Below are 27,519 nucleotides of genomic sequence, written 5' to 3' on the forward strand. Positions count from 1 at the left end.
TGAGTTGAATTCTTGTTTCTGTTTGTATCCTGGATAAATAAGTGCATTTTGATATTCTTAACCCCTGCAAGGTCTAGGGAAAAAGTATTTAATATGAATCAGGGAATGATTACAGGTTTTTGTAATTTTTGGTAACTGACATGCATCATGATGTTGTCATTAGCATTCTGATACAGAGTCAGGCATCAGCTATTTTGCAATTGCTATTGTTTTTTGACATAATAGTTTTGAATTGTTCAGGCTTGTTCCACAATTATTTTCTACGTCTGATTTTACTTTCCATTGCTCAATTTGTTCCCACAGAACTAATTAATATCCTGTGAAGATATCCTATATTTCTACACTTTTGTCTTACCATTACAATAAAAATCCTACTCTGTCTTCCTTAATGTATAGCTGCACTACTGTCTTCTCATGTTTCTTCCTACTTGGCTCCTGATCCCACCTATGGTGCCCTAACTACTTAATAGGGATAGGCTGGGATGTTATCAGCCATTCAGCTGACTAAACAGAGAAAAAAGATATTAAACCTCTGATGCATCTGTTCTTTCTCACAAAACTTTGCCCCTTTGAGAGCCCTTACTCTCTTTCTTCTTTCTAATTCAGTTGAAATTGCCCTGTGGATTCAAAAGGGTTTAGGTGAGCCAAATAATGTAACACACTGTGTTAATCTCCTTAGGAAATGGAACTAAAAGAATGTCTCCTGATGAAAAGTGAATCAAATAAAAGCAGATGTGAATATCACATCTAAAGCTTGTAGTCCTTGAATATGTGTAGATAATGTTATGTACATTTTATGTAAGAAAAAAATGTTTTAAATGTTTAAGATTTTCTTATATGGAACAGCAAGCACAGGAAATCCATACCTGTAATTAAGACAGGCTGTTCTTTTCTTTTAACATAAAGAAACTTGAATTCAAAATATTGCCAATCCTGATAATGTCTGTTTAAAAAGGACATCTTCTGAAACATGATAAATGGTTGTATTTTTGTAAAAATAAATAAAAAATAAAAATGTATTTGAATTCTCACAGAAGCTACAGTTATTTCAACCTGCTTTAGGTTTCCTATATAGCTTTGTATTATTGTAATGCATGATTTTGCTGCTATATGCCCTTTTAATGAGGTTTAATGATAAATTATCTTCTCTTTGTTTGCTTGTCTTCTCAGTAAAAAAAGCAATTGAACTGAAATCAAGAGGAGTCAAGATGTTGCCCAGCAAAGACAGCAACCACAAAAATTCTGTCTGTAAGTTGTTTGTTTATACCCTTCTTTTTAGTGACTGCATATATATTCTGGAATCCTTATAAATACACAAATCAAAGAGATGGATTTTGGGATGCTATGGTCATAAAATGGTTATTATTCTTTCAGTTGTCACTGAATTAGAATTCCACTGACAATACTCTACTGAGTGTAGAAAGCAGAATATGGTGGTGTAAAAATCTCAAAAATACGGTATATAGAAACCCCCTGCATTTTATTTATTGCAGCATTTTTGTATATTGGGTTATTTAGAATTCAGGGGACACATGGCAAGTTAGGAAATCCAGGCAGAACGGTGCTGTGTAGACTTCATCAATTCAGTACTGGGCACAGTGAAGGTATCTGAGAATTTTCTGTTTCTAAATTCACACTTTGTAAATTCCCCTCACTCAATATCACAGCTAAATTCTTCCCTCGCCTTGCTACACTATGTCTGGTGACTGCCTCTCTCCAGTCTTGCACAGCGTGGGTTAAGAACTGTTGTAATTCCCAGCTTCTCAAGAGGATGGAGATCACCTTCCCCTCATTGCATGCATAGTGCACTCTGGAATGACATCTGTTTGGTCCCTTTACACCTTCTTCCATGGGTAAAGGGTAAAGCTAAAATCAAAATGCTATCTGTGGGACTATGAGGTTGTTAGTTTTTTGAGCATCACTTTCTCTGAACTGGCAATCTGACTAATATCCTGAGAGCTCTTTCTCCATTAATTAGGCCAGTCTTGAATAAAGAAAAAGAGGATATTTTTGAATTTTGAAAGCTGAGAGTCCCTTTAGCCCAGGAAAACAAAAAAAAACGCCAGAGGTTAGGCCAGCATTCACACAGAACTCATTAAAAGTGTTAATGTAATGACTAAGATGTATTCAGATAAATTAATTCCTCATGTAATAACACTGAACTCAATGAAGTGAAACCTATGCTGTGTGTGCCTCATTGTGTGCTATTCTGCAAGTGCAGAGAGAGTGAGAGTCTTGAAAGCTGATGTCTAGGGGATATGGTTTTGTCTCTGTGTTTCTGTCATGCATTGTTTAATGCAAAGTGAGTTTTTGGTAGGCTCACTGAAACAAAAGAGGCATGACAATTTTCTGCTTTAAGTATTGCACATCGATGGTGTGGCACTCAAAGGGAACTTTTATGCAAGGTGTAGCAGAAAAAGTTGATCCATCTCTTTGGTGTTTGTATCTGAATGGGTGATTATTTCATTATTTATAAGTTACTTCTGGGACCTGTGTGATCTCTGCTAACACTCTCAGAGCACATGCTGTCAAATACCTCATGTAATTACAGAAAGTGAAAGTAAGACAGGCTATGGAAGAAATTATTATTAGGCAGTCTGTTGTTTACCTCAAATGAAAATTGTCTTTTTTATCTTTGTGTTTTCACTTGTAAAACTTTATTCTCATGTGTTACTTCTGTCCAACATAAATCTAAGTGCAATATTATTATTACCATTACTTTTATATATATAAAGCTTTTAAAAATTGTAAGATTAAAATACAAAAAATTGGATTCAAATGTATTTTGATGCTCTTTCTGAGGTAAGCCTTAAGTATTTAACCATTTTTTTGCCCCTGCTTATGTAGACATAAAAGGTAATTGGGGATTTGGCTTCAGAGAAGTAATAAGAGCGGATATTATCATTTGATGCCAATTAGCAATTTTTAAAAAAATATACAATAAATACTAACACCTCGTGCCATTTTTGTATGTTAGATCTTTTTAATATTCTTTCTATATAAAGCAGAAAGCTTAGTTTTGGCTTTGTGGTTTATGAGGGGTAGATGGAATGCAAATATCACCATGGCAAATGCTGTGAGAGCATACCTTGTGCATCTCAGGACCTGCAGCTTTCCCACAGCTCTTCCTCGCAAGCAGAACCTGCAAGCAGCTGCAGAAAACATTTCACAGTGCCATAAATCTGTTAGTATTAGGCAGAAAATGTTACCAGTGTTACCAATGATAATAACATTATTGATAATTCCTTGTGGAATGCAGAACAGTATTTCAGTATTTCAGTCATGTGTAGACACAGCTCACTCTCCTCCTCCTGGACCTGCCTGCATTCCTGGATGATTTCTTTCAGATCTTCCATCTAATAAAGAGTTAGGTATCAAAGCATGGCTTGTGGATATAGGTGGCTCCATTTAAAAAAAAAAAAAAAATTCTTTATATATTGTGTCAATCCCCAGGGAAACAAGAGGGTTTTGCTGGTTTGTTTTTGTTTTGGTTTGGGATTTTTGTGGGTTTTTTGGTAGGGTTTTTGGTTAGTTTTTGGGGGATTTTTTGGCTTGTTTGTATGTTTTCATGGGGTTGGGGGTTTTTTTGTTTGTTTTTTTTTTGTTTTTTTTACTTGTTTGTTTGTGGTTTTTTTGGTGGGTTTTTTTTGATGGTTTTTTTTTGGTGGGTTTGTTTCTCTGTTTTTGTTTTGATTTTTTTTTCCTTTGGTACACCTAAAGGAAACATAACAAGTTAGTTTTTTGCTAGATACTCCTACTAGGCAGTACCCTTTAGCAGTGAGCCAGATGCAGCTGAATTGTGATTAATTTATGCAAGAAAATGGGAAAAAGGATGGGAAAGATAATGGAAGTAAAATATGGTGCTGGTTCATCCATACCTTGCACTTGGCAAAGGTGTGAAAGAGTAAGCTGGGAAAAAGCACATGGGACAGGCAGTTTTCATATCTCTAAGTGCTTGAGCTGCCACAAACACTGGCCAAATCCCAGTGTATTTCCCCTTCGTCATCTGAAGCTGATCTCTCAGAGGAGCAAGGACAAAGTTGTATTTTATGAAGCTGCTTAGGGAAGACAAATCCAATTACATCTGTTGCTGTCCATCTAATTAGTTGCAAGTTTAGCCTATCACTTTTGTTATCATTCTGATATATATGTTATGTTCCCAAAGGAAGTTACTTGATCCATCTTGCTGTCAACAGTCACTCTCATTCTAACATGAAAACCTGTGGACTCTGTGTCCCTAATAGCTTTGGCCTTTTCTTAAACTGCTATGACTATAGTTTGCATCATGACTGATTAAATAAAAATAAAGTTTTGATTGCTGTCTCTTATATGAGTGTTTTCATAGAAATATTTCTGTCCAGCAAATCCGTCAGAGCGTGATTATCATCTCTGAACATCTTGACCATTACCTCTACAGCAGAGAGATTTTACAGGGGAATCCTGTACATCCAAGAGAAGAAGAGCCCTAATGAAGTGAGCTGCAAGGATTGACCATAGTTGGGCAGCCATGGTCCTTATAAAGGTCTCATTTTCTAGTCAAGTAGAAGACCTTGTATTTTATCTCTTCAAGTCTACATACAAAGCAGTTACTGCTAGTCATGCTACATGCAAAGGATAGCGAGTACAGGTCTTCAGGACACCAGTTCACAGAATATTGGGAAGGTGGGGCCATAACTGCAGACCTGCTACTCGACAGCTCTGCAGATCTTTGTGCCCTCTGCAGCCCAGGAGCAGAGGAAGGTTAGGAGAGCAGACTGCCCCAGAAGCCCCTAATGCCACCACCCTCATGTTGCAGTGACAGGGCAGCCTCGCACTTCCTCATCTCCTCACCAGCGGGAGGACAGAGCACAGGAATGCATCAAGCTCACAGGGAATGCCAAGGAAGTTCAGTGAGGTGAGAGACATCATATCAGGTGAAAAATGGAAACGATTATACAGTTTATGTGGTTTGTGCAAATCTGCCAGTAATGCTAGCTAGTAAATCTGCAGTAATGCTAGGAGGGGAAAGCAGCAATGAGAATGGAGTGCCTGGGAGAGCTGATTTCCTGAGTTTGCTCATGTCAGAATGCAGCGTGCAGAGTGGCTTGCCACATGACACAGCAAACTGCAGGGAAAGTCCACAGTCTGAAACAGTAACAAAGATTAACAGACGAAGTCAGAGTGGTTCTTTTAAAAATATGGAATTCGTATTGAACCATGTTAACATTTTGTAGTAATTACTGCATATTGAGTGACCTAACCTCACTTTGCAAAATGGCATGTGTGAACTACTGTGTTTTACAAAGTGTGAATTCTGTAAGTATTCACTAAGTAAAAACCTCTTATACTTCATAAAATCAATTTCAGGCTTCTGTAGTGTTATTTGAAAATGTATTTTAGAATACTGTTACATTTTAGAATACGTTAAATACTTTGAAAATCATTATTTTAGTGTAAGATTAATGCATCCTCTGAAATTTGTTACAGAGTTTACCTAAACAGTTCTTCATCCTGAAGATGATAAAAAGAGCTACTTTATAACAATTATTTTTGTGGTGTAGAGCCAAAGAACAAATGAGTTTACAGTCTAAGTATTGATTAGTTGCAGCACATTAAGTTGAATTAATGGCACATGCAGTTGAAACAATAGTGATTAATACCAAAATGGGATTACATTGCTAATTCTGTGTAAGAAAGAAAGAATGACAGCAGTCATTATTTATCTTGTTGTTGGGTAACTCAGAGAAAAATGGCTTAGGACATTGCAATGTAAAGTTAAAAATGTAGAGTTAATTTTAGGATGAAAATTTGTTTCTTACCAATACATTCCTCACATTTTAAATAAACTGACAATGTCATCTTCTTGACATCTGCCTACTGGTAAGTGTACTTTGATAGAAGCAACATGATGACTAGTAAAACTTTGTTCTTCAGTTAATGAAAGAGTATTTTCCTAAGAAGGACAATATTGGACTAAATAGTTGCATTTAATAGCACAATTTTCTGACTGTTTTTTTCTTATACCTTAGCAAAAACCAATTTATTTAAACACTTTTATATTTTGAGAGATCAATACTTAGAAATCAGTTGCAAACCAATATGCAATCAACTTAACAAACAGTTATGACAACTGCTGAAGGTCATTTCAAGTTCCAGATATAAAAGGAAAAATTACTGCTAGTTACTACATTTTTGCAATGAAATTTATAGCTTGTTATGATATAAATACCAATTTCTGATTATTGTATTTAATATTTAAATTACCTTATACATTTTTTCCAATAATATTTTATTATTTAATAATTTTTAGCATCTTTTTCTGAAATTATTTTAGGATTACTGAAAACCTATGTAAGAATTCCATATTATTATTTTCAAAATACACATGTAATCGAAAAACTTCCAATTTTTTACTGAATTTGGATTTTTACATGCTATTTATTATGTGCTGCATCAGAATCAAATCAAGATAAAGAAATACTCTTAAATATTCATTGTTCTGATAGTTTTCAGTTTCAAATTAAAAAAAAAAAAAAAACAACTATACAACATCAAATCTATCCCACTAAAGTTATGGTCTAATCTACATTAGTTTACATGAATCAAATATAGCATCTCGTGTTTTCATTAATTTAAGAAACATTGTAAGGGTGATGGGACTGATCACCAATAAACCTGACACAAAACAAACTACCCAAATAATTACAGGTGGTTGTTATCAAAAGATCCTAGGTTTGGACATTATATGCATAAGTGCTCTCAATATGCAGCCTGTTTTTTTCCTGTGAATATTTTAAATATTATGTGAAACTATATTAAAAAAATATAGGGATAGAAGAAAAATAGAAACTCTAAGATAGAGAGATCCTAGAAATTAAAAAAAAAAAAAAATCTGCTGGGAAATAGATTTGTCCTGCAGAATTCCAAAGGCCTGTTCCCTTTCAAGAAGCATGAGAAATCAATGTAACATAAATCTCTCTTTTTAATTGGTCTCACTGCCAGATAAAACAAGTAAAGCAGATGGGAAAATGCTGTCATCTTTCGGGCTTTTATTCTGGGGCACTCAGTAGTGTTTGCAAGTGTTTTGAACAAGACTTTGGGGTGTTGCTTGCCCTGTTCTGACATGCAGGTGATCAGTTTGCTGTAGATTCCAAAAAAAATGCAGAGACGAGAAGAATGCCAGCATATCAGGAGACATACTTTACTAATTTTTTTAAGGAAAACTCACTAACATTTCATTTTATAGTGTTATCTGTTTTATGTTCTTTAAAAAGAGAAATTCCTAATTGTGGAAATTAGGATTTCCAGTTACAAATACTACTGCTTTTCAAAGACTGGTGTTTCGCAGGCTCTTCATGAAGCATTGCAACAAAGGGTGAAAACTGACAGGCTTAATCTGTAGCTCTTTTCTGACCTTTAGTGAGCATCTCTTCAGCATTTTCTGTATTTAGTGGCAGATATATCCCTTCTTTCATGAGGAAAATGAAGGCCTTTAAAATATAAACATTTAAGATTGAGATTCGTCAGAGGAAGACTGTTGTGTGCTAAGATCAATACGGAGCTGCCTCTCCCACTAGTTTCTACTGGAGTTCTCTCCAAAGATCTCAGTGTTGTCAAGGGAAGTTACTGTGTTACCTTAATTTACAGGCACTGAAATGATTCTCATTTTTAAGTGCTCAAGAAGAAACTTCTTAAGTGCCTACACAGTATCATGGGTTCTCCAGCCTTTTCAATCATGAAGACTATTTTTCATTTGTTCAAATATCACAGCTTGAAAAGGACAGCATTTTTTCAAATTTCTATTTATATTGTGCATATCTTCAAATGAGAGAAAGGATTGTTTATAACTTACTAATGTAGTACTTACAAGGTTAGGAAACACAAGGCTTAAGTATCTAAGATTTTGTGTGCCCAGTCTTCCAATATCCAACTTATTTCAAAAAGTCTTTTAACAGAAATACTGAGCATATGTTAATTGTCAGTTAAAAATAAATAAAAGAGAGGGAAGTAACATTTAAAACACTGGTACTGTTATACGACAGGTTACATAGATCCTGGAATATTTAATATTAAAATTTCTTTGTTATATATGTCTATGTATACCTACATACATACATAGATATATAATTTTAAATAATGCATAATACATAATATTCCATTGCACCATTTACCACATGTCTAATAAAAGATTAATGACTCTATTTCCCCTTGTTACCAAGTATTATGGGATGAAATTGGGCAGTAGGAAAAAATAACTGCAGCATTAACCTCTAAGAGTTTTATAAAGCATTAATAAAACAGGAAGGCTAATTACCCTGATATACTTTGTCCTATCATAGACTGTAATAATACAGTTGCCCAAGAGTTACAGAGTTTTGGATCTTCAGAGAAGATTAGTATCCCTATGTAACGAAATTCTTCTACAATGCTATTTCACTATATTGTATAAATTGCTTCATAAATCAGGTTACTAAATTATACTTGGTGTTTCTAAATAAGCCTTCATCATGGTAGGAGTTTAAATATCTTTTAAAATACTATGCAAAAATCTTGCTGTGAAAAGAACTACTGCCTAAATATATTTGTGAAGAAAAGCATCACTTATAGCTACAAGCAAAACAAGGTGCTTCATCAATTATTTAATACATAATTTGCATATATAATTCTTAAAATAACCAGAAGAAAACTTCTATTAAAATATGTAAAACAAGGTCTAATCTGATTGAATTATGGATGGTTAAAATGAATTGTTATCCAGCTAGGAACCTGAAACCGCCATTAACTAATTTTCATATACAATTAAAAAACATTACTGATTATTCAAAGTGAATGTTCATACTGTAGGCTACATTGACATTCAATTCTGTTATTTTCAAAGTCAGAGGCTTAAAAATAAGCAACTTGCTTTTAGCAATTACAATTCTGTATAAACTACATGTTCATTCATGAATTCATGAAAAATTTAAATATAAACTTTAATACTTTTATATATCTTGCTTGGCTGAAGTTCTATATACATCTCTGTTAAAAATATGGATGTGGGCAGTAAATAGGTCGAAAAAGGAAGTCTTGATAGAGTCAAATGATATATGTAAATTATGAAGGCATTCAGAATTTGTGGGTGGGTGAATTCAGATTTCTAGAACATAAAAGTATGAAAACAGCTTTAATTAAAGAAAGCAGTATGATACTGGTCTATGCAGTGAAGGTATGCTGCAGAATATAGACACCCTTACTGTCTAGTCCTTTGGAACAGTCAGAGACTTCGCACCTGCTGCAAGGAGATTTCCACTTTCCACAGAGGCAATATCATATTGCACTTGTGTATGTACTGAGATCCTGATTTTCTAAATCCTCATTGTGGGAGAATATCTTCAGAATTTGATAGAAGGTCTTGGACTATTTTCCTTTTTCAGAATTTGTTCTGTACATTATGAAACACTTAGGAAAATAATTTCAACTGTGCTGGCACAGTATCTCACTGTCTGTTGTTAGCCTGTCACACTGGAATGTATCTATTCCTGCAGCTCTTTTGAGCAGAACTGCATAGTGCCAGTGTCAAATATGCTCAGAACAGGGAAGTTTTGTTAGATGGCAACTAATTTATCAGCTGCAGCTCAGTTTATGTCCACTACTCCTTCTTCACTTGGAAAAAGGGAAGTAAAAAATTTATACAACACTATATATTAATTTTCTTAATAATGTGCATTTAGGAGCTTGAAATATTTTTGGATTGGGAACAAACACAACAAGAAGGAACTAAAATGGAAATAAATACTTATTTTGCTTTTGGCAGGAAAGGACTAGTTGCTAGGGGGAGGGGATTATTCAACATGGTATGTCCCCCCACTGAAATTGATAGAACAAGTTGTTTGTTCTTAAACAAACAAACAAACAATAAGGTTACTCAGCTACTTTATAAAAAATAAATGGAAAGAAAAATCCTGAAAAACCCAAAACTACCTGGCTAAGTTTTCTGTTTTATGTTGACATACTTGAAAAAGAAGGGACTGTAAGTGTGGTGCTCTGGCTCATATGTGTGCTTCTATCATACTAGCCATCTGAATTCTGGTAAGAATCACAAGATCAATTTTTCATATATTAAAGTAATGTAAGTTTTAATATACATGATGGCAACCAAATTTTTTTCATTCTGAAATGTTTTAATCTATCAGGAAATAAGTTTGTCTCAAAGTCCACATTGTTTCTGCTAATACAAGCCTGTGTTTGATTTCTGTCTTCACTGTCACAATATTTTCTGCTTCAGGCTTCTAACATGAAAGAAGTTCTCCCACATAAGCAAATGAGATGTGTCAAAAAAGTATGCATATCTTCCCTAGTTTAATGCTTTTGAACTGCACTCTGATGCTCAATGCCTCTGCTAGAGGAGCTCTAAAGTCAGTGAATTAACAAATTAACAAGAGAAAAACAGAGTTTCTCTAAGCCGGCATTTTATGTGGCATATATTATTTTATTCAAGAAGCAACTTTTTATTGCCACATCAGCTTTTCTTTCATGTTTTTGAAGTCATATGGTAAACCTGATTCATACTGAGAAGTCACATTCCTTTCTCAACTCTACCAGACCTGGTTTTCAGTAGTCTGCAAATGTATCTGCAGTGCAAGAACATCAGAGGCTAAAATGAAAAGCACTTATGTTGAGATTAAAAATACAGCATGAAGCAGTGCCAGCTGCTTCTATATTACTCTGTTGTATCTATGAAATATACTAAAAATCAAATTAATATTTTAGGATATGAAAGTTCAAAAGCACTTAAAATACATTAAATGATAGTAATTTCTGGTGTAGTCCTCAAGCAGAAGTACTAACATGTAAGATGGGCTTGGTTTGACAGATGATGAGACATTTTGGAGAGGCAGAGCTTGAATCCCACCCCAGTCTTGTTACGGAAAACATAACATGCCCTCAATTTCAGTCAGGTTTGCTATAATTTTTTTATTTCCTGTTTTTCAGTCTTTCACTTCTTATTCTGCCATTGTTTCTTGTCTTACTGTATGTACTGCATCTTAGTTTTGTTTAGAGCAGCCCATATGATGCTGTGTTTCATATTTGGGACCAAAACAATGTTGATAACACATCGGAGTTGTGACTGTCATTAAACAGCTCTTACACAGTGTTCAGGCTTTTTCTAGCTATCTCACTGTCTTTCTGTTTCACACTTTGTTTTTCCTTTCTTTTGAAATTCTGCCGTTACTTTCAAACTGTCTGACTGTTGCCATTTAAATCCAGCTCTTGTTCCCTCTGCATTTGGATCAGGCAACTGGGTTTCTCCTCAGGGAGGCCTGGAAGAAGAAGAGTAGATGATTGTGCAAGGAAAGACTAGCTCTCAGTTCAACACCTAAGACTGGATATTCATTGGTCTCTAGAAGTGGAGAGTACTGCAGGCATGGCACACTTCAAAGTCTTAGGTTTTGTTAAATTTGGCATATATTTGGGATGTATTGCTTAAACATGTTTATTTCAATCACCTTGAATTACTTTTTCCCAAAGGCCTCCCATTCGGCCATTTTTAGTATATGATGGAAGAGTAAAATTCACATCCTTGGCACGAAAGTCATTTTGCAACAAATACAAATTTTGAAGGTGGTGCTAATACATTCCCATAGAAAAGGTGATTTTTTTTAGTTTGGTGAACTGGATTTTCCTTGTGGTTGTCTCAAAAGCAAGTGAGATGAATAAACAATAGGTTCAATTTAGTATTATTAAAATAAGAATAAATAAATCCAAGGCAGATGCCTGAAAAAGAAAAATTAAGCCCCAACTGCCTCTGTTTGATAGTTATGTACAAGTGTAAGAAAAAATAAAGACATTTCTGAGTCAATTTAAAACAATTGAAAACATCAGCCCTGCCTATAATACTGTCTATAATATTTACCTGTTCTTTGTTCCTGTTTTGCCATCCACTGAAGTCCCTTCCCTAAAATATATATTTAGACATTACTGCTTCAGTCTTTAGAGAAGTAATATACAACCTCACTGATGATCTTCTGAAATATTAGCAATGAGTGAAATATTCAGGATGAGTGTCACAGACATTTGTCAGGATGGGAACTCAAAATTCACCTTTTAAGAGAACTGATAAAGCATATATAGAGAATATAAGGAATAAAAGAAAGACTGCTCATTTTCTTGGATAATTTTAGTTAGAGTTTAACAAAAGTAAAATAAAAAAGTTTTAACTGTGTCAGCGCACGATAGTTTACTACAGTCAGAAGTCTAGTGTTTGAATTATTTCCTCACTTACACGTAAGAGCTTTCATATGGGTATGACTTTCACACACATCTCTACAAATATTTCTAAAAGGTCCAAACCCCCACCATTCTCCCTAGTAAACAATCACTTAGCTTGTTTCAGTATGTGTTGCTGTAGTCTCTCTCTTGCCTTCTTTGCTGCTTATTCTTACAGCTTCTTTCATTAGTGCAAACTCTTCAGTAGACTCTGACACTCATTTTGATGGCAGAAATTGCCTCCAGCCTTGCAATTCTGTTCTCTTTCCGAGTTTTTGCTGCCTCCTGCTGACTCTATATGAGAGAGGCACTCAGAAGCTTTCTGAACAATACATTTAAGCTGGAAGTAACAGAGGGTATAGATAAGGAGAAAGCCTCTCTTGGTAAAGAAATCAACGTGGTAAATATTGAGGAATCCATTCAGTGCCAGTAGCAGGGTGAGCAGATGGAGCTTGAGCTGCAGGTTGAGCTCTGGTGGCAGAGCCTGAAAACTGGGCAAATAAACTTTGCAAATAAAGGGCTTGGGACCTCTGGCCCAGCCAGGGGATTGGACAGTCAGAGACATGGCAAGAGCTGAGGACTCTGCTGGAACAGCCCAGATCTTGGACTGTTGAGGGTATAAAAGCCCTGGAGTTTCCTTTTCTCAGGGTCTCTTCTTAGAGTCACCAGCTTGAGCTGTTCTTCTGTTGCTGCACCTTGATTAAATTATTTTAAGGATCCAGGTCTGAGACTCTGCTGTGGGAAACTGGGGGTTGAACCAGTGAGGAAACCTGTTGTGAGAGTGGGGTGTTCAGGGAGACAAACAGGAACCCATCAGATCACTGGAGCCGCCTGCTGTGAACGGACTTCAGTCCCTGCAGTGAAAGTCTCTGGTGTGGGAGTGTGACTGCCAGAGTGTGGCTCCTGGATGGTCAGACAGGAAAGTTTCCTTAACAATAAAAATGTAAAAACAGAAAAATTGCATATAATTCAGACATCAATTCTGTGTAATTCAGATGATAAAACCTTTTGGATGAAAATTAGAGAGAAAGAGATGTTAAAGGGATGTGACACTGTTTGCTCTAACAGCAAGCTTATTAACACTTCATGCTTAAAATGCTGTTCTCTACCAACTAATAAAAACAGCCCATCTGCTGCACACCAGGTAACTAAAGCTCATAAGGAAAAATGCTTGGCAAAAAGAGAAAAGACAAATCTGCCCTGTTAGCTGGAATTGAATTATGGTTTTGGAATTCTCCAGTACTGTAGCAACTATTTTGTATTCCATATCAGCGTATTATATATGTTAAATACAAGTACAGCAGTCCTATTGGCAATACAAGTACTTGCATTCCTATGGCTCAGAGCATATCTAAGATGATTATTCAGTCTAACAGTAAATTCTTTAGTCCTCTTTCTCTTGACACTTTTTTATAATAGCAGCATGATAATCATAGATATATTGGAAAAGCGTATGATTTTCTCTCACAAAAAGTAGGAGCGTCATCTCAAGGAGTGACATATATTTGTTAAACCCTTATACTTTTAAAATAACTTATAACTCGTTTCTCACAAAAATACATTTACATTACATTACAATAATGGTTTTGGTAAAAGTCCAAGCCTACTCATAATTTTTCATATTGTTGGGAATGTTTTCTCCATGTCCATCAGTAGTCCTGGCTAATGGTATATGTAGTCTGTGTTTCAGGGGACAATAGTGTATCAATTTTTTCTTTTATCTTTAATTTCTTGTATAGACAGAATGAAAGGTTTGTTGAGGTAGTTGTGTATTATTATGCAATTTAAACTGTCTGTTAAACAGTTACATTGCCTTGCTCTCCCTCAACAATAAGATACAATTTTTCTATCTCTTTTGTCTGTACAATAGAGGCTGAAAGCACTTTAATTGACAGAGGCTCAGCTAGAATTCATGGATGCCTCCTGAGCCCCTGCTGTGTTCTCCCACCCTTTGCAAACAACACTGCTGAGGCTAACAAATTCCCCAGGATTAGAGGAGTAGCAGGATTAGCATTAATACTGGTGGGATGTCATCAAGTCTCTATAGCCAGTAATACGCTGAGTACTCAAAGGTAATTATAGTTGTTAATATTTAAAAGCTGTAGAAATGGTTATATGAATGGGTTTAGTACATGGACTGTAGGAATGCCTCTTCATGGACACAGAAAAAAGGAAAAAAATGACCAAAATATCTTTTACAGGAGATTTAAAGGTCAATTCCTTTTCTGGTTTAAAGGGTCAATCTGCATAATAACAAAGAGCAGACTCACTTCCGAGAATTATCTGGGAAAAAGTCATTTTTAACATGAGAAAAATTACTTCCCACCGACATTATTCTAAAATGATGGTTGATTAAACTGGTTGTGCTAAGGCTTTAACTTTGAAAAATAAACTAAACTAAAGTTTAAGGCATAAATTCATTAGTGAAATTTACAGAGCATGGGAGAGAGGGGCTTAGGCTGGAGAGCACTGAGTAGCCATATCTGTTACATTGTAATCACCTTGATCTTGAATTATATTTTCCAAATAAATTCAAATAAAACAATTATTAATAGATACATCTTAGAACTTAATTATTAAACTGTTTTAACTTGTGGCCTTTTTTAAAAAAAGGGAAAAAAAGACCCTGTCAAATTCCACTTCACAGTATTTTAACTGGAAAAAAAAAATCTTCATAAAAGCTTAACTGGAATGGCTTGAATGGTTGTATAGCTGTTTAGAATTCCCCACAGGCAAAGGGTTGCACAGCATTACCTGTAACTTTTTAGCTGAAGAAAAGCAACAACTTTGAATCCAAAAGAAAGGGCTTTTGGGACCTCATGAAACAATATGCCTACAATATCAGTACAAAATATGTGCACCTTGTTTCTGACAGTTATACCCTTATTGTCACAAAGCAGAGAAGAGCAGGCTCAGTTCTTCAATACAATGGCGATTGCATCAAGGATTCACAGCATGTTTACAACAGAGAAAAAAAATCTCACAACACCCCCACCCCCCAAAAAAATCCCCAAACCAAAACAAAAAACCCACCCCATATCTGGGTAGAAACGATAATTAAAAAAAAAAAAAAATCTGGCAGAAATAAGTATTTTCTTATATGCATATGTTTACATTCTTCCCAATATTGAGCACTTCTACTGAGAAAGGTGGCAAAAGAGAAGAAAATTATTAATTGAGAGGTTAAGATTAAAAATTGATGTTGCAGTTCACATGCTTAGTTTTTGACAGTTCCTCAGTGGGATCTCTGTTAGCCCTTGTTTTATAACAGAAAAAGGTTGGCAAAATTTATGTCACATGTCCAACACCAGTTTCTACACCAAAGTTCTGTTCAACAAGGGAGACTAAAGAGAATGCTGTTTTGTGACACTCATGTAATGGATCCTTGTTTAAAATATATAAGGTGTAAAAATAGTTATGAAGACAAGAGGTAAAAATGCTTGATATTAGAACCCTTTCACAGAATTTAAAAGAGCAAAGATGTCTTTGCATCTCTGCTATTAATGCTATTTAAATAAAAAAGATTGGTTTGCATAATGATAACAAACTTGTGGGTTGTAAGAATTGCTAGGGCCTCTGTGATGCTTATCTTTGGGTTGCAGAGCCCAAATGATCATAGTGATGTGTATGTACTATAGTTTGACTATTACTTTACATCAAACTGAAATTTTTCATTTTTGATTGTACTGTCTCTTGGAATATAGTATATTACAGAGTAGTATTTTTGGTTTTCTTACATAATTTGTTCTAGTTGCCATAAAGATATTTATTTAACAACATGATTTATTTAGTAATAAGACAAATTATAAGCATTTTAGAACAAATTCTGAACAGTAAAATTTAGGGAAAATTCTTTGAGAAAACCCTATGCAAATTTATTAAGATGAAAAGGTCTCTGGTATAATCCAAATCCAGTTGTTAAAGACACATAGCATTAATCGCTGTACTTGTAATTCATCCATTTTCATATTTTTAAACAAATTGCATGTTTTACCATGTACATGCATCAAAACAAAGCCTAAATGTAAACTTAGGAAAATCAAAGTTCAAATTCTCTTTACAGTATCTGACTTAAAATTTCTTTTGTTGGAATTCTTCTTTACCCTGTTAAAAGGCTCACACAGAAAGCACAACAATATACATAAAAGTGTAGTGGTTATGCTATGCATTTTTCAGCATCCTCTTGGGATGACACTGTTACTTTGTTCTGTTTGCTGCAATCTGGTAATGAATATTGGTGGGAAACACAAGCTAACTCATTCTGCCAGCCAAAGATGACTTGTTATAAAACCCCTATTAAAACACCTCTGACCAAATTTGGTGTGATTTTCTGGTCATAGCACTGCCTGTCAGGGAGAAGATTGAGCTCTCTAACAAACAACTACATCTATCATAAGCCTTCTTCGATGCCTGAGAAACAGAAACTAGTTTTAAATCTTGCATATCTGGTAAGAATACATTTCTTCACAAAAATAACTGAAATTAACCTTTTTTTTTCCCTACCCTCTCTAAACAAGCATAAAATGAAATAGATCCAGAGGTTAATTATGAGTTGCTTTGTATTTCTTCCTGGCTGTAAACTTGTAGAGGAACTCTAATAGAGATTCAAGAATTTGACATATTTAATTTCATTACATGGATTACTTCAAACAAACTATTTTGAAGGAGATGTAGGTTTTTCTGTTGAACTTTGAATTTATTTACTTTTTTGGTAGCTTATAAAATATTTTTCTTTGGTCTTACCTCATGCAAAGTTTCACAGGAAAGTGATATAAACCCATTATTATGATCTGTGGGGTGTTTTTTGTGGTGGTTTTTTTTGGGTTTTTTTTTGGTGGGGTTTTTGGTTGGTTGGTTGTTGGGTTTGTTTGTTGGGGGGTTTTTTGGGCTCTGGTTTTTTTTTTTGGTTGGTTTGTTTATTTTGTGGAACAGTGTTTGCTGGGTTTTGTTTGTTTGTATGTTTTTCCTTTACCTATTCTTGTTATCAGGCTCAGACAAGAATTTATTTTGCATCTCTGTTCCCTGTTCTGTGCATGTATGATTTTCGGAACCACGTTCATATTTCATTTTTATTTCACTGTAGTGGACATGGAATAATTCCATATTATACCATCTTGGACATCTCTTTTCCAGCAGTTTCTCATATTCTCATATTCTCTTTCTTTTCCAACATCATCTAAGATGGGCAAGGGTAAGCTTCCTTTGCAAGATGAAGTATATGGACTCTAGTAGCTTGAATGGTAGTTATTCATCTTATTACAGCTATTCAAAATACTCATTCAGGAATTCCTTTTAACTGTGAGAGATTCATGGACTTCTCTTCCTATATTTTAGATGCTTGCTCTCCATTTGACTTTCAGATATTTTTGTATTTGGAGGTCATCCAGTAGGTTTGTTCCTTAATTCTGCTTTTAAGATACACTCAAATGTTATTACCTTTTTCTTTCTCTTATTCTCTCTTGCTTCTGTTTTTCACCTGTGAAAGTAATCTACTGTCTTTGAAGCAGCAGTCCTAGCTTTGTGATGGTCACTCTGAGGTTGATTCCTGGTCTACCTGTCCCAGAACTGCATGGCTATGGTTAAATAAGATATTGTTTCACACTGACTGAACTGATTGTGTTAGTTTGTTAGTAAAGACATATGTGAAGACATGTTTCATGTATTTCTGTGATCTCTTTTGTCTCTGAATTCCCTTCAAGCCAATATGGATCATACAGTTTGTAGTCCTAGTCCTGTGCAACAGTCCTAAACAATTCTAGTCCCTCAGAAAAGAAGGAAGAAACATGGAATTAAAATTTACTAGTTTTATAGTTCCTACATTTCTGCTGTTATGTCTTCTTTAGATGTTCAGTATTTCTTTTTTGCCTATGCCAAAACAGTGAGGGCTTGCCGCCCTGCAAGCAAAATGAGATAAGAGCAATAGCAATGCAAACATAAGCAAGGACTATGCCAAAAAGGAATCAGGATGTTGGATGGAAAGTCAGTATAATGGTCAGGACCAGGGCCAGTGGTCAGGATCAGAGACAGTCCAGCCACCACGTGACAAGGCCTCAGTACAGGAGCAGATTTGAGGCCAAGCCAAGGGACCCAAGCGAAAGTCAGCACTGGGAGGTCCAAGACAGCACAGGCACAGTGGCTGCACGGCTGCAACCCAGCACAGATGAGACCAGCGGCACAGTCACAGTTTAATAACATTTCCCAAGAAAGAAGAGATAGGACATCAATTCTACCTTTTTTCACAGATGACCCAGTCTTGGATTGAGCCAGCTCTGCTCTAAGTTAGCCAACCAAACTCCTTGAAGGGCAGTGCGCTCCCCGCTATCTAGGTGTCATGGAGCATTGCCTTGTTTGCCTTAGCTTTGTGAAATTTTGTGACTGGCCAGACATTATTCTGATCTCCTTTAGTAACCAGCTGACCCACCTAGTAGACGAGGGAAAGGCTGTGCATATAGCCTACTTGGACTTCAGTAAAGCTTTTGATACTGTCTCCTCCCATGGAGAAGCTGGCAGCCCATGGCTTTGAAGGTGAGCTCTTCACTGGATTTAAAACTGGCTGGATGTCTAGGCCAGGGATGGTTGGTAGTGACTGAAGTTACAACCAGCTGGCAGTGGTGTCCCCAGAGCTCAGTCCTGAGGCCAGTCAGTCCTGTTTAACATCTTAATTGATGATCTGGATGAGAGGATCGAGTGCTTTGCAGACAACACCATATTGGGCTGGAGTGTTGATTGGGTGATCTAAACAGTCTGGACCAATGGTCTGTGGCCAACTGTCTGAGATTCAACAAAGCCAAGTGCCATGTCCTGCACTTGGGTCACAATGACCCCTGCAGTGCTACAGGCTTGGGGCAGAGTGGCTGGAAAGCTGCCCAGCAGAAAAGGACCTGGGGTGCTGGTCCTCAGCCAGCTGAACATGAGCCAGTGTGTGCCCAGGTGGCCCAGAAGGCCAATGACATTCTGGCCTGTATCAGAAATAGTGGAGCATGTCCAGAGGAGGGCAGCAAGGCTGATGAAGTGTCCAGAGACTGAGTCCTATGAGGAGCAGCTGAGAGAGCTGGGGTTGTTTAGCCTGGAGAAAAGGAAGCTCTGGGGAGACCTTCTCACTCTCTACCACTGCCTGAAAGGAGGTTGGAGCCAGGTGGGGGTCGGTCTCTTCTCCCAGGCAACAAGTGCTAGGACTAGAGGAAATGGCCTCAAGCTGTGCCAGGGGAGGTTTAGGTTGAACATCAGGAATAATTTATTCACTGAAAGAGAATTTAGGCATTGGAATGGGCTTCCCAGGGAGGTAGGGGAGTCACCATCCCTGGACGTATTCAAGAAATGACTGGATATGGCATTTAGTGCTATGGTTTATTTGACAATGTGGTGTTCAGTCAAAAGGTTCAACTTGATGATCCTGGAGAACTTTTTTCAACCTTGATGATTCTATGATTCAATAAAATGAACCTGTAGTAGCATCCAGCTGACCTTCTTAGTATTTTTGCCTACTCCACTTTTGCTTTCTTGTATGCACAAAAATATTTATGTAGTTGCTTTTTTTGGTTTTTTTTTTTTGTTTGCTTCTTTTCTCTGAAGAAGCCTTGCACATACCTTGAGAAACCATAGCTTTAAAAACACTGAGAAAATCAAAGTATGAGAAAGTTAAGGAAAAAGTCTCTTCAGTGTATGTGAGAAAAGTAGAAGAAAAAGAACGTGCTGCCTAAAAAGTCATGGTTTAAAACAGCACATTTTGAGTTTCAAAGAATGATAGTTGTACATTGCAATGGAGTCTTCTAATATTTTCAATGCCTTCTGTTTGCTTAGTGAATGAAGAGTAATTGAACACAGTTATCAAGAGTCATGAAGGAACAATTTATAATGCTTTATCTTAATTTACTAAAAGCTTATATAGCTGCAAAGTATCATTTGTCCAACTATGTTAAAGAAAATTAGTTTTTCTTCTCTTCCTCACTGGGTTATTTAGAAGTTTCTCTAGGTGTTTGACAAATTAAAAATTATCTTCTTGGAGAGAATGTTAAATTTCATTAGTTTTAAATCTGCAGAATATCAAATAATAGAAGCAGTGAGTTTTAATGGGATTTTTTTTCTCCTCTATGCAATGTGCCTTCTTTTATTCCTGTCAATTTTTAGGCCTTTAGATACTTTTAGAAGTCAGAAAAATGCAAGAATAGGTATAGTGTATTAAAGGACACTTGTTGTGCCTGATAGAAACATTTTAAACATAGAGTGATCTGAAGAGAAAGTTCTATTTTTTGTGCTCTCTCTCCAAATATATAATTTTCATTTATGTATGCTATTTATAGTTATATATAAATATTTTTATTGCATGTATATTTTATATTTTATAAAAAATGTATGTTATAAAATTATAAAATATTTTTATGTGTTTGAATCAAGCTATAGTTAAACATATGATGATTCCTGGCTTTTGTTCTTGGCAATTTTAACATTATAGGCCATAATATAGTACTACTCCAGACTTTAGGATGCAGTATCATTGAAAAATTATACTGGTATCTAGCACAGTCAAAGTATTTTACTGAAAGGCAAATTGTGGAAAGATCTCTGTACTTTGATAGGCTCTCAGCTGTGATCAGTCATTGAAAATGCTGAGTTTACTTTATTCGAAAAATGGCTTTCCTCCCTCTGGAACCCTGAATAGTTTTGATCTATGTAAAGAGTGTGTAGTGTTGAGAGATGATTATTCATTGGGGAATATCACTTTACCTTGTCCTACCATGAAATGAAAGTTTGTAAAGGGATTTCTTCCACAGCCAGTGAAGAGGGTCAATAATCTAACATTGCCTGATAATACAAAGATCTCTGGTAATTTCCAACCTCCTGCATTTTCTTTCTTGTTTTTGATCTTGCATCTGGCTTTAGTCAATAATATTCTCTTTTGCCTCTTAGTATCATTTTATTACAGAAAAATGTGTAACAGTGCTATAATTTCAAAATTACATTGAATCATTGTGCTCAGTGGGAGGTTTAGTGCATTTCTATGGAGCAGAACTGTTTCTGTTGTATATTTGCAATTAATGAAGAGAAACCAAAATAAAATGAGACCAGTGTGGGTAATAAAAGCTCTCCTACCTGTGTATTAACTCACTAAGATTGCTGTTCTGAAAGACATGTTCTGGAGGTGCTGAATTAAAAAGGAGACAATTCCGAAACTGAGGTTCATTGTAAAACTCTCAAGGAAGGTCACAGTGTCCTCCTTTTACATGGCCATTGCTACTTGCCACTAAAGATAGTGATGTGAACCTGTGAGAAACAGCAATACTTTTAAATCCAAAATAGTAAGGACAAAACAGAGGAAAAGTATTCTGAGATTATGAGATATTAGATTAATTTGCTGCATGTCCTTGATTACCCAGTTTTAAGCTCTCTTTCATTTTTGAAAGAAGAACTGGGACATAATATTCTCCCATCTAATGTTGGCTTTGGTTGCTGGTTTGAAGCTGAGAGTCAGAGGCATGGTTTTAAAACCTTCTACTTTTTTAATACGTAAGTGCTGCCAGTGTGTAAAATATTTGGGTCCTATGTTCCTTAAGGAGATGATAACTAACACGGGACAGAGTAGCTTTGCTTCCTGCTTTCCTTTTGCCTAGGTTATTGACATAGAGTAAAATGAGAAGATCAGATTTTTTTCTGCTCAATGTCTGAAAAAACATGGAATGAATAATACCATTCTGCTAAATAATAATAAAAACAATAATAATATTTTTTTGCTCTGAAATAGAAGTCAGATTAGAGTTCTTAACAATGAAAATATTTTTCATTTCAGGTTGGTTGTTCTAGATATATAAATTTTATTAACATAATTGGGGTAACATTCTAGAAATTAATCCTAATTCAAGTCACATTCAAGCAAAAATCAAAATTCCTCTTTTTACATATATTGCCCATTTCCAAGAAATAAAACACACATTCATGGAGGCTTTATTTTAGCTTACCTTATTTCCAGTATAGGATAGAGAAAAATGAATCAAAAAGTCATGGAGGGTCAGCTGATTTAGACTAAAATTGGATATATTCCATGTATTATTAACATACTTAGTATTTTAATTCAACAATTGTTTATTCAGGTCGGTATTTAACCATTATAAATCCAGAAAAAACAAACAGCAGAAAAAAAGTCAGAAAGAAGAAAAGCAAACTCAGCTTAAAATATCATTTGAAAGATAGCTAATCCATCAGCACACTCTCCTTACATCACACTTGCCATTTATTCTTGGTTATGTAGATGAAAACCCATTTTAAATCCAGGTTTCCCTAAGAGATGTGAAAGGTTTTCAGATCATAGTATAGTACAGAGCATTGACTAGATTTTTGATACATGTGTACACTCAGTGGGTTTTAGAAACTTCTGATCATTTCCAAAAACACACCTACTCACAGAGAAAGCTCAGAAATATCTAAAGGCATGTTTAAAATGTTAGGTTGTTATTTCAGTTTTTTAACAATTCTTCCATGCCGTTTTGAGAACACCATAAATAATACCTTGCCATTTTAGATTGGAAGCTTGAAGCCTTAATTATTACTATAGATAACAAATTGTTCAGATATGCTAAAAGCATTGATGGAATTAGATGATGATTCTTCTTGTGTCCAGATTACCATGCCACTCCTCAAGGCAGGATAAATGAGTGTTTTATTTTTTTCCCTTTCCTCTTTGCCATACACCATATGCTTATCATACACCATAAGCTTACCAAAGAAGTTGTGGGTTGACCCCAGCTGGCAACCAAGGCCCACACAGTCACTCAGTCACTTCCCCTTCAGGGGGTGGGGGACATAATTGAATGAGTAAAAGGGTTGAGATAAAGACAATAAAAGCAAAAGCTGTGCATGCAAGCAAAGCAAAACAAATAATTCACCACTTCCCATGGGCAGGCAGGTGTTCAGCCACCTCCAGGGAATCAGGGCTTCTGTTGGAGAATAGAATTATTGGGATCAATAAAAGAACTGTGCAAGCTATTGAGCTGGAGGTTCTTGGGCCTGTGTGTGTGAGACACTTTCCGTGGGAAAGTCTCTGCTGTGAAGCTAAACAGTTTCAGCCTGAGAAATTTCAGGGAGTAACGTACTTGCAGGTGTTATATCTAGGAGTATAAGGGAGGCAAGGGCAAAATTCTTTTGATCATAACAAGACTGTGGAAAACTGCCAATGTAGTCCAATTGTGTAGTGCCGCCGGTGGGTCCAACAGGCTTCATCATGCAGAATGGTGACTGTGGAAGACAAATGCCATCACTCTGAGTGTCCTGTCTTCCTTCTTCCCTGAGCTTTATATGCTGAGCATGACACCGTACGGTGTGTGATACCCCTTGGGTCAGTTGAGGTCAGCTGTCCTGGTTGTGGCCCCTTACGATTTCTTGTGTATCTCCAGCTCACTGATGTGGTGGTGCAGGCAAAAAAACCCTTTTGTTCTGTGAATGCACTGCCCAGCAATAACAAAACCCCTGTATTCTTACCATGGTTTCCAGCACAAATCCTAAATATAGCCCTTTACTAGCTGCTATGGAAAAAATAACTTTATCCCAGACAAAACCAGCACATAAGTAAAAGACTGGAGAGTGTATTTCTCTAGATATGAGTCTGGAGGAGGAGCAGCAAAAAATTTACGTTTATGGAATACAAAAGTGGATTATAAGAAATAAAAATTGAATATCATTGAATATTAAGGCATGCAAACTTATACTTTGTGGCTCCAGATAATTTTGCTTTTAGACATGAAAAAGTATTTTTCTTGTTTATCAAATAGGATGGTAAAGGCATAAAAACGCTTATGTCAGACTCTCCCTAAGGTCTATATTCAGTATTTTATCTCTTTTACTATTTTACCAAAAGTTCAATTTATTTTACTTCCTACAGGGATATATATCTTTAAATGCTCATTCTAGATTTATGAAGCTTACTTCAATAAAAATCTGGATTTTTTTTTTTTTATTTTGGATTTTTTTTTTATTGGGCAATTACGTTGTGATAGAGCTTTATTTTGTTTTATTGTATTCTATACATGTAAAACACTTAATATTTGAGATTTTCCTTGCATTTTGTCAAAAGTACAGTTTTTTGATCAAAAATTTATGGAAAAAATATATTCTTTTTTCACAAATCTTTTTTTTCTTTTATTTCATATGCTTAAGGAATATTTTTACTTGATCTATCTTTAAAGTTTTTTTCTGATCATTAAAAATTATCACTTCCACAGTGAAAGACTGGTAAATAATAATAGGATATGTAAAGTATGTTTATCTGGAAATCAAAGACTTGAGTGTAGCTCATGAAAAAAAGCCAACGGTGTTTAAAAATCAACATGCTCACTTTCTGGTAACCATGGCAGCACAGTGAGAGTGGCAGAACTTTTAAGAAAAATTGTAGAAAATACTTCTGTAAGCAGATCAGAACTGAATCACTATTGTCACCCATTGATTTTGATTTCTTTTAAAATTCTACTCATAACTTGTACATCAAATACATTCAATAGGCTCAGAGACAAGTAGACTGAAAACAGCTTCAGGCTTTTTAGTGGTGGGGCCTAGAAACTAATTTTTGAGCATGAATTATACAGTTGGTGGCTGGAACAGCCTGAAGAAACAAAAGCCATGTCATATTCATGCTCTGCATAGGGTTTTTGTTAGTTAGGATTTATATGATACTTTAATGCTACACCCTGAATATAAAAGTCCTGTACACTGTGATATACTTCTTCCTTGCCTGCCTGGGGGGGGAGGAAATAAGAGTCAGAAAACAGCTGTAAATAGTTTTCAAAAAACCTCACAAATAGACACTTCTTTTTCTCTTTCTGTTCCCATTTCCTGCTTTTATGGGTGCATTTATTTAGGTTCTAGTGGGCTGAAGAGCCTGAGTCTGTTCAGTTGTGGGAGTTCAGAAGTGATACCTTAAAAGCTGTTGCCAATACCTCCAGAAGCAAATGGTATAGTGCCAGGGTTCAATGTGGATGCAATCAACCAGCTGGACCACCTTTTGTTTCCCCTTCAGTGATTTAGGGTAAATAATATCAGTGGTTCTTTATTTTAGAAAATATCAAATGGAAATTAGTGTTCTTTTTTTTTAAGATATTCTTAAGGCATTTAAGATTTTTTAAAAAGTATTCAAATATGTGTATGTAGCTGTATTTTTGCATTCAAAATATTTGGAAATACTCAGATAATGTAAAAACAACAAAACCAGACTTTATGTATTAATTTCTGATGTCTAGTTTTGGAAAACACAGTAATTTTATGTGTGGCTTAATAAATAATTCATTGATGTTTGCCTAGCTGTCAGGTCAAGCCACTTTGATAAAAATGGTTAATTACTAAGAGCAAGATTTTTTTAACCTCTTCACTCACTTGGTTTGATAATAAATTATAGAGTTATAGAATCATATAATGGTTAGGGTTGGAAAAGGCTGTAAAAACTATCTGGTTCCAACCCCCCTGCCATGGGCATAGAACCTTGCAATAGACCAGGTTGCTCAAAACCCCGTCCAACCTGGCCTTGAATGCTTTGATGCCTCCCTCTAACCAATGTTTGTTATGTTATGTGATAAAAACTGAAGAGGAAGTAAAATCTTAAGGGATCTTAATAATTGCTGGTGGTAGGAGGGAATTGTCTCTTTAAGTGCTTAAGACTTGGAATGAGAACGTGGATAAATTTGTACAGAAGCCAAAAGTCCCATCTTGAGAGTGTCTGTTGCTGTTTTTGCTTTTTTTCCTCTTCTAATAATGAAATGTGCTGTCTTGATCCTAGCTCATTTTAGCTATGGATTTGTTCAGTTAGGAATATTATTACACTAAAGCTTTTTACAGAGAGGGAGAAATATTTACCTCTAAAGCACATGCATATGGTTGGTGGAACTTCCTTAATAAGTTTCTTATTTACATCCCTAGAGTTAGAACAAGGCCACAGGGGTTTGTGCAAGTTCAACTGGTCCTGTGTACAAAACAGAAGCAGAGTTCTAGACAAGTACCCTTCCAGTCCTGGCCCATCACTCCTCTTCACATGAACCTTTCCTTACACACGCAGTCCCCCAGGTGCCCCCACCCTGGCCATGGGCTCAGCCGCGCCCTGCGGTGGGTGGTTGGATCCAGCTGGAATCGGCTGTGTCCGGCTGGAACCGGCTGTGTCCGGCTGGGGCAGTTCCAGCCTCCCCTCACAGAGCCCCCGCAGCCCCCGCTGCTGCCGGGGCCTGGGCATGGGAACTCCATACAGTTCATAATGTTGAGGAATACATCTGGTACAGGTAGCTGAGCTGGAGATTGAGCTCTGGGTGGGAGCCCGAGACCAGAGGCTGTGAACTGCCAACCTTTGGAAAGCCAAAGGGCATGAAGATGGGTGGTGCCAGCCAGGTCAATAGAAACTGAGAGACACAGCAGGAGCAGGGATTGCCGAGCCTTTGGGTTAACAAAGGAGGTGAAGACCAGTGACACAAGCAAGGTGGATTGACCCAGAGAGGAGTCAGGAGCCAAAGACTCGGGAGGAAGAGTGAGACTTGTGCTGGGTGAGACTGTGAGGGTATAAAAGCCCGGGGATTTCTTGGGATTCTCCTCGGAGGCATCAGCCCAAGCTGTTCCGGTGTAACTGCACTATGGATAAATGGCTTTGTGGAATGAGACATCCGAGACTCTGCTGTGAGAAACCGGGGGTTGAACCAGTGAGGAAACCCGGTCTGACTGTGAGAGTGGAGTGTGCATGGAGTGAAACAGGGACCCATTGGATCACTGGAGCCATCCGCTGTGAAGGGGCTTCGGTCCCTGCCACGAAAGTCTCTAGTGGTGACAGTGTGACTGCCTGAGTCTTGTAGATGGTCAGACTTAAATATACTACTTAAAGGTAGTTTCCTTAATACTAACTCACATAGAACGTACCATCATTATGTTTTTCATCTTTTTATTCATGCCATATTACATTTCTCATTTTACCTGGACTGCCAATTGTACTGATTTTACATGGTAAAGACATTTACATTTGCTCACTGTATGCTAAGCAAGAAAGTTTTCCCTTGGACTGGTGTATCCTTAAGAGGACAAACACAACCAACATAAAACTTTGCGTTCCATGTTGCGTGGAGAGCTGTGGGCAGTCCTGTATATTTTGAGGTGAAATTCAGGACCAGTAATTTTCATGCTAGAAAGAGGCAGATGATACTTTCTTCCCAGTGACCCTTGCAGACATCTGGATATAATTCAAACACAGTCTGGAGATGATTGTGAAGTGTTGTTGTTTCCTTTATGTAGCTGCTCCATTGCTACTCACCTACCATGCAAGGGTTTCTAGGTATCAGAGCA

General features: G+C 36.3%; 1 protein-coding gene across 1 annotated transcript in view; it reads left to right on the forward strand.

Moving 5' to 3' along the window:
* The window catches only part of CSMD1 (CUB and Sushi multiple domains 1), a 1,120,396-nt gene that overhangs the window by 734,395 nt on the left and 358,482 nt on the right, over positions 1 to 27,519 (forward strand). The window contains exon 7 of the mRNA XM_069011476.1: positions 1,171 to 1,248. Within this exon, the coding sequence (XP_068867577.1) occupies positions 1,171 to 1,248 (78 nt within the window). The remainder of the gene's footprint in view (positions 1 to 1,170; positions 1,249 to 27,519) is intronic.

Source organism: Aphelocoma coerulescens, chromosome 3, assembly GCF_041296385.1.
Source record: "Aphelocoma coerulescens isolate FSJ_1873_10779 chromosome 3, UR_Acoe_1.0, whole genome shotgun sequence".
Taxonomy (NCBI): Eukaryota; Metazoa; Chordata; class Aves; order Passeriformes; family Corvidae; genus Aphelocoma; species Aphelocoma coerulescens.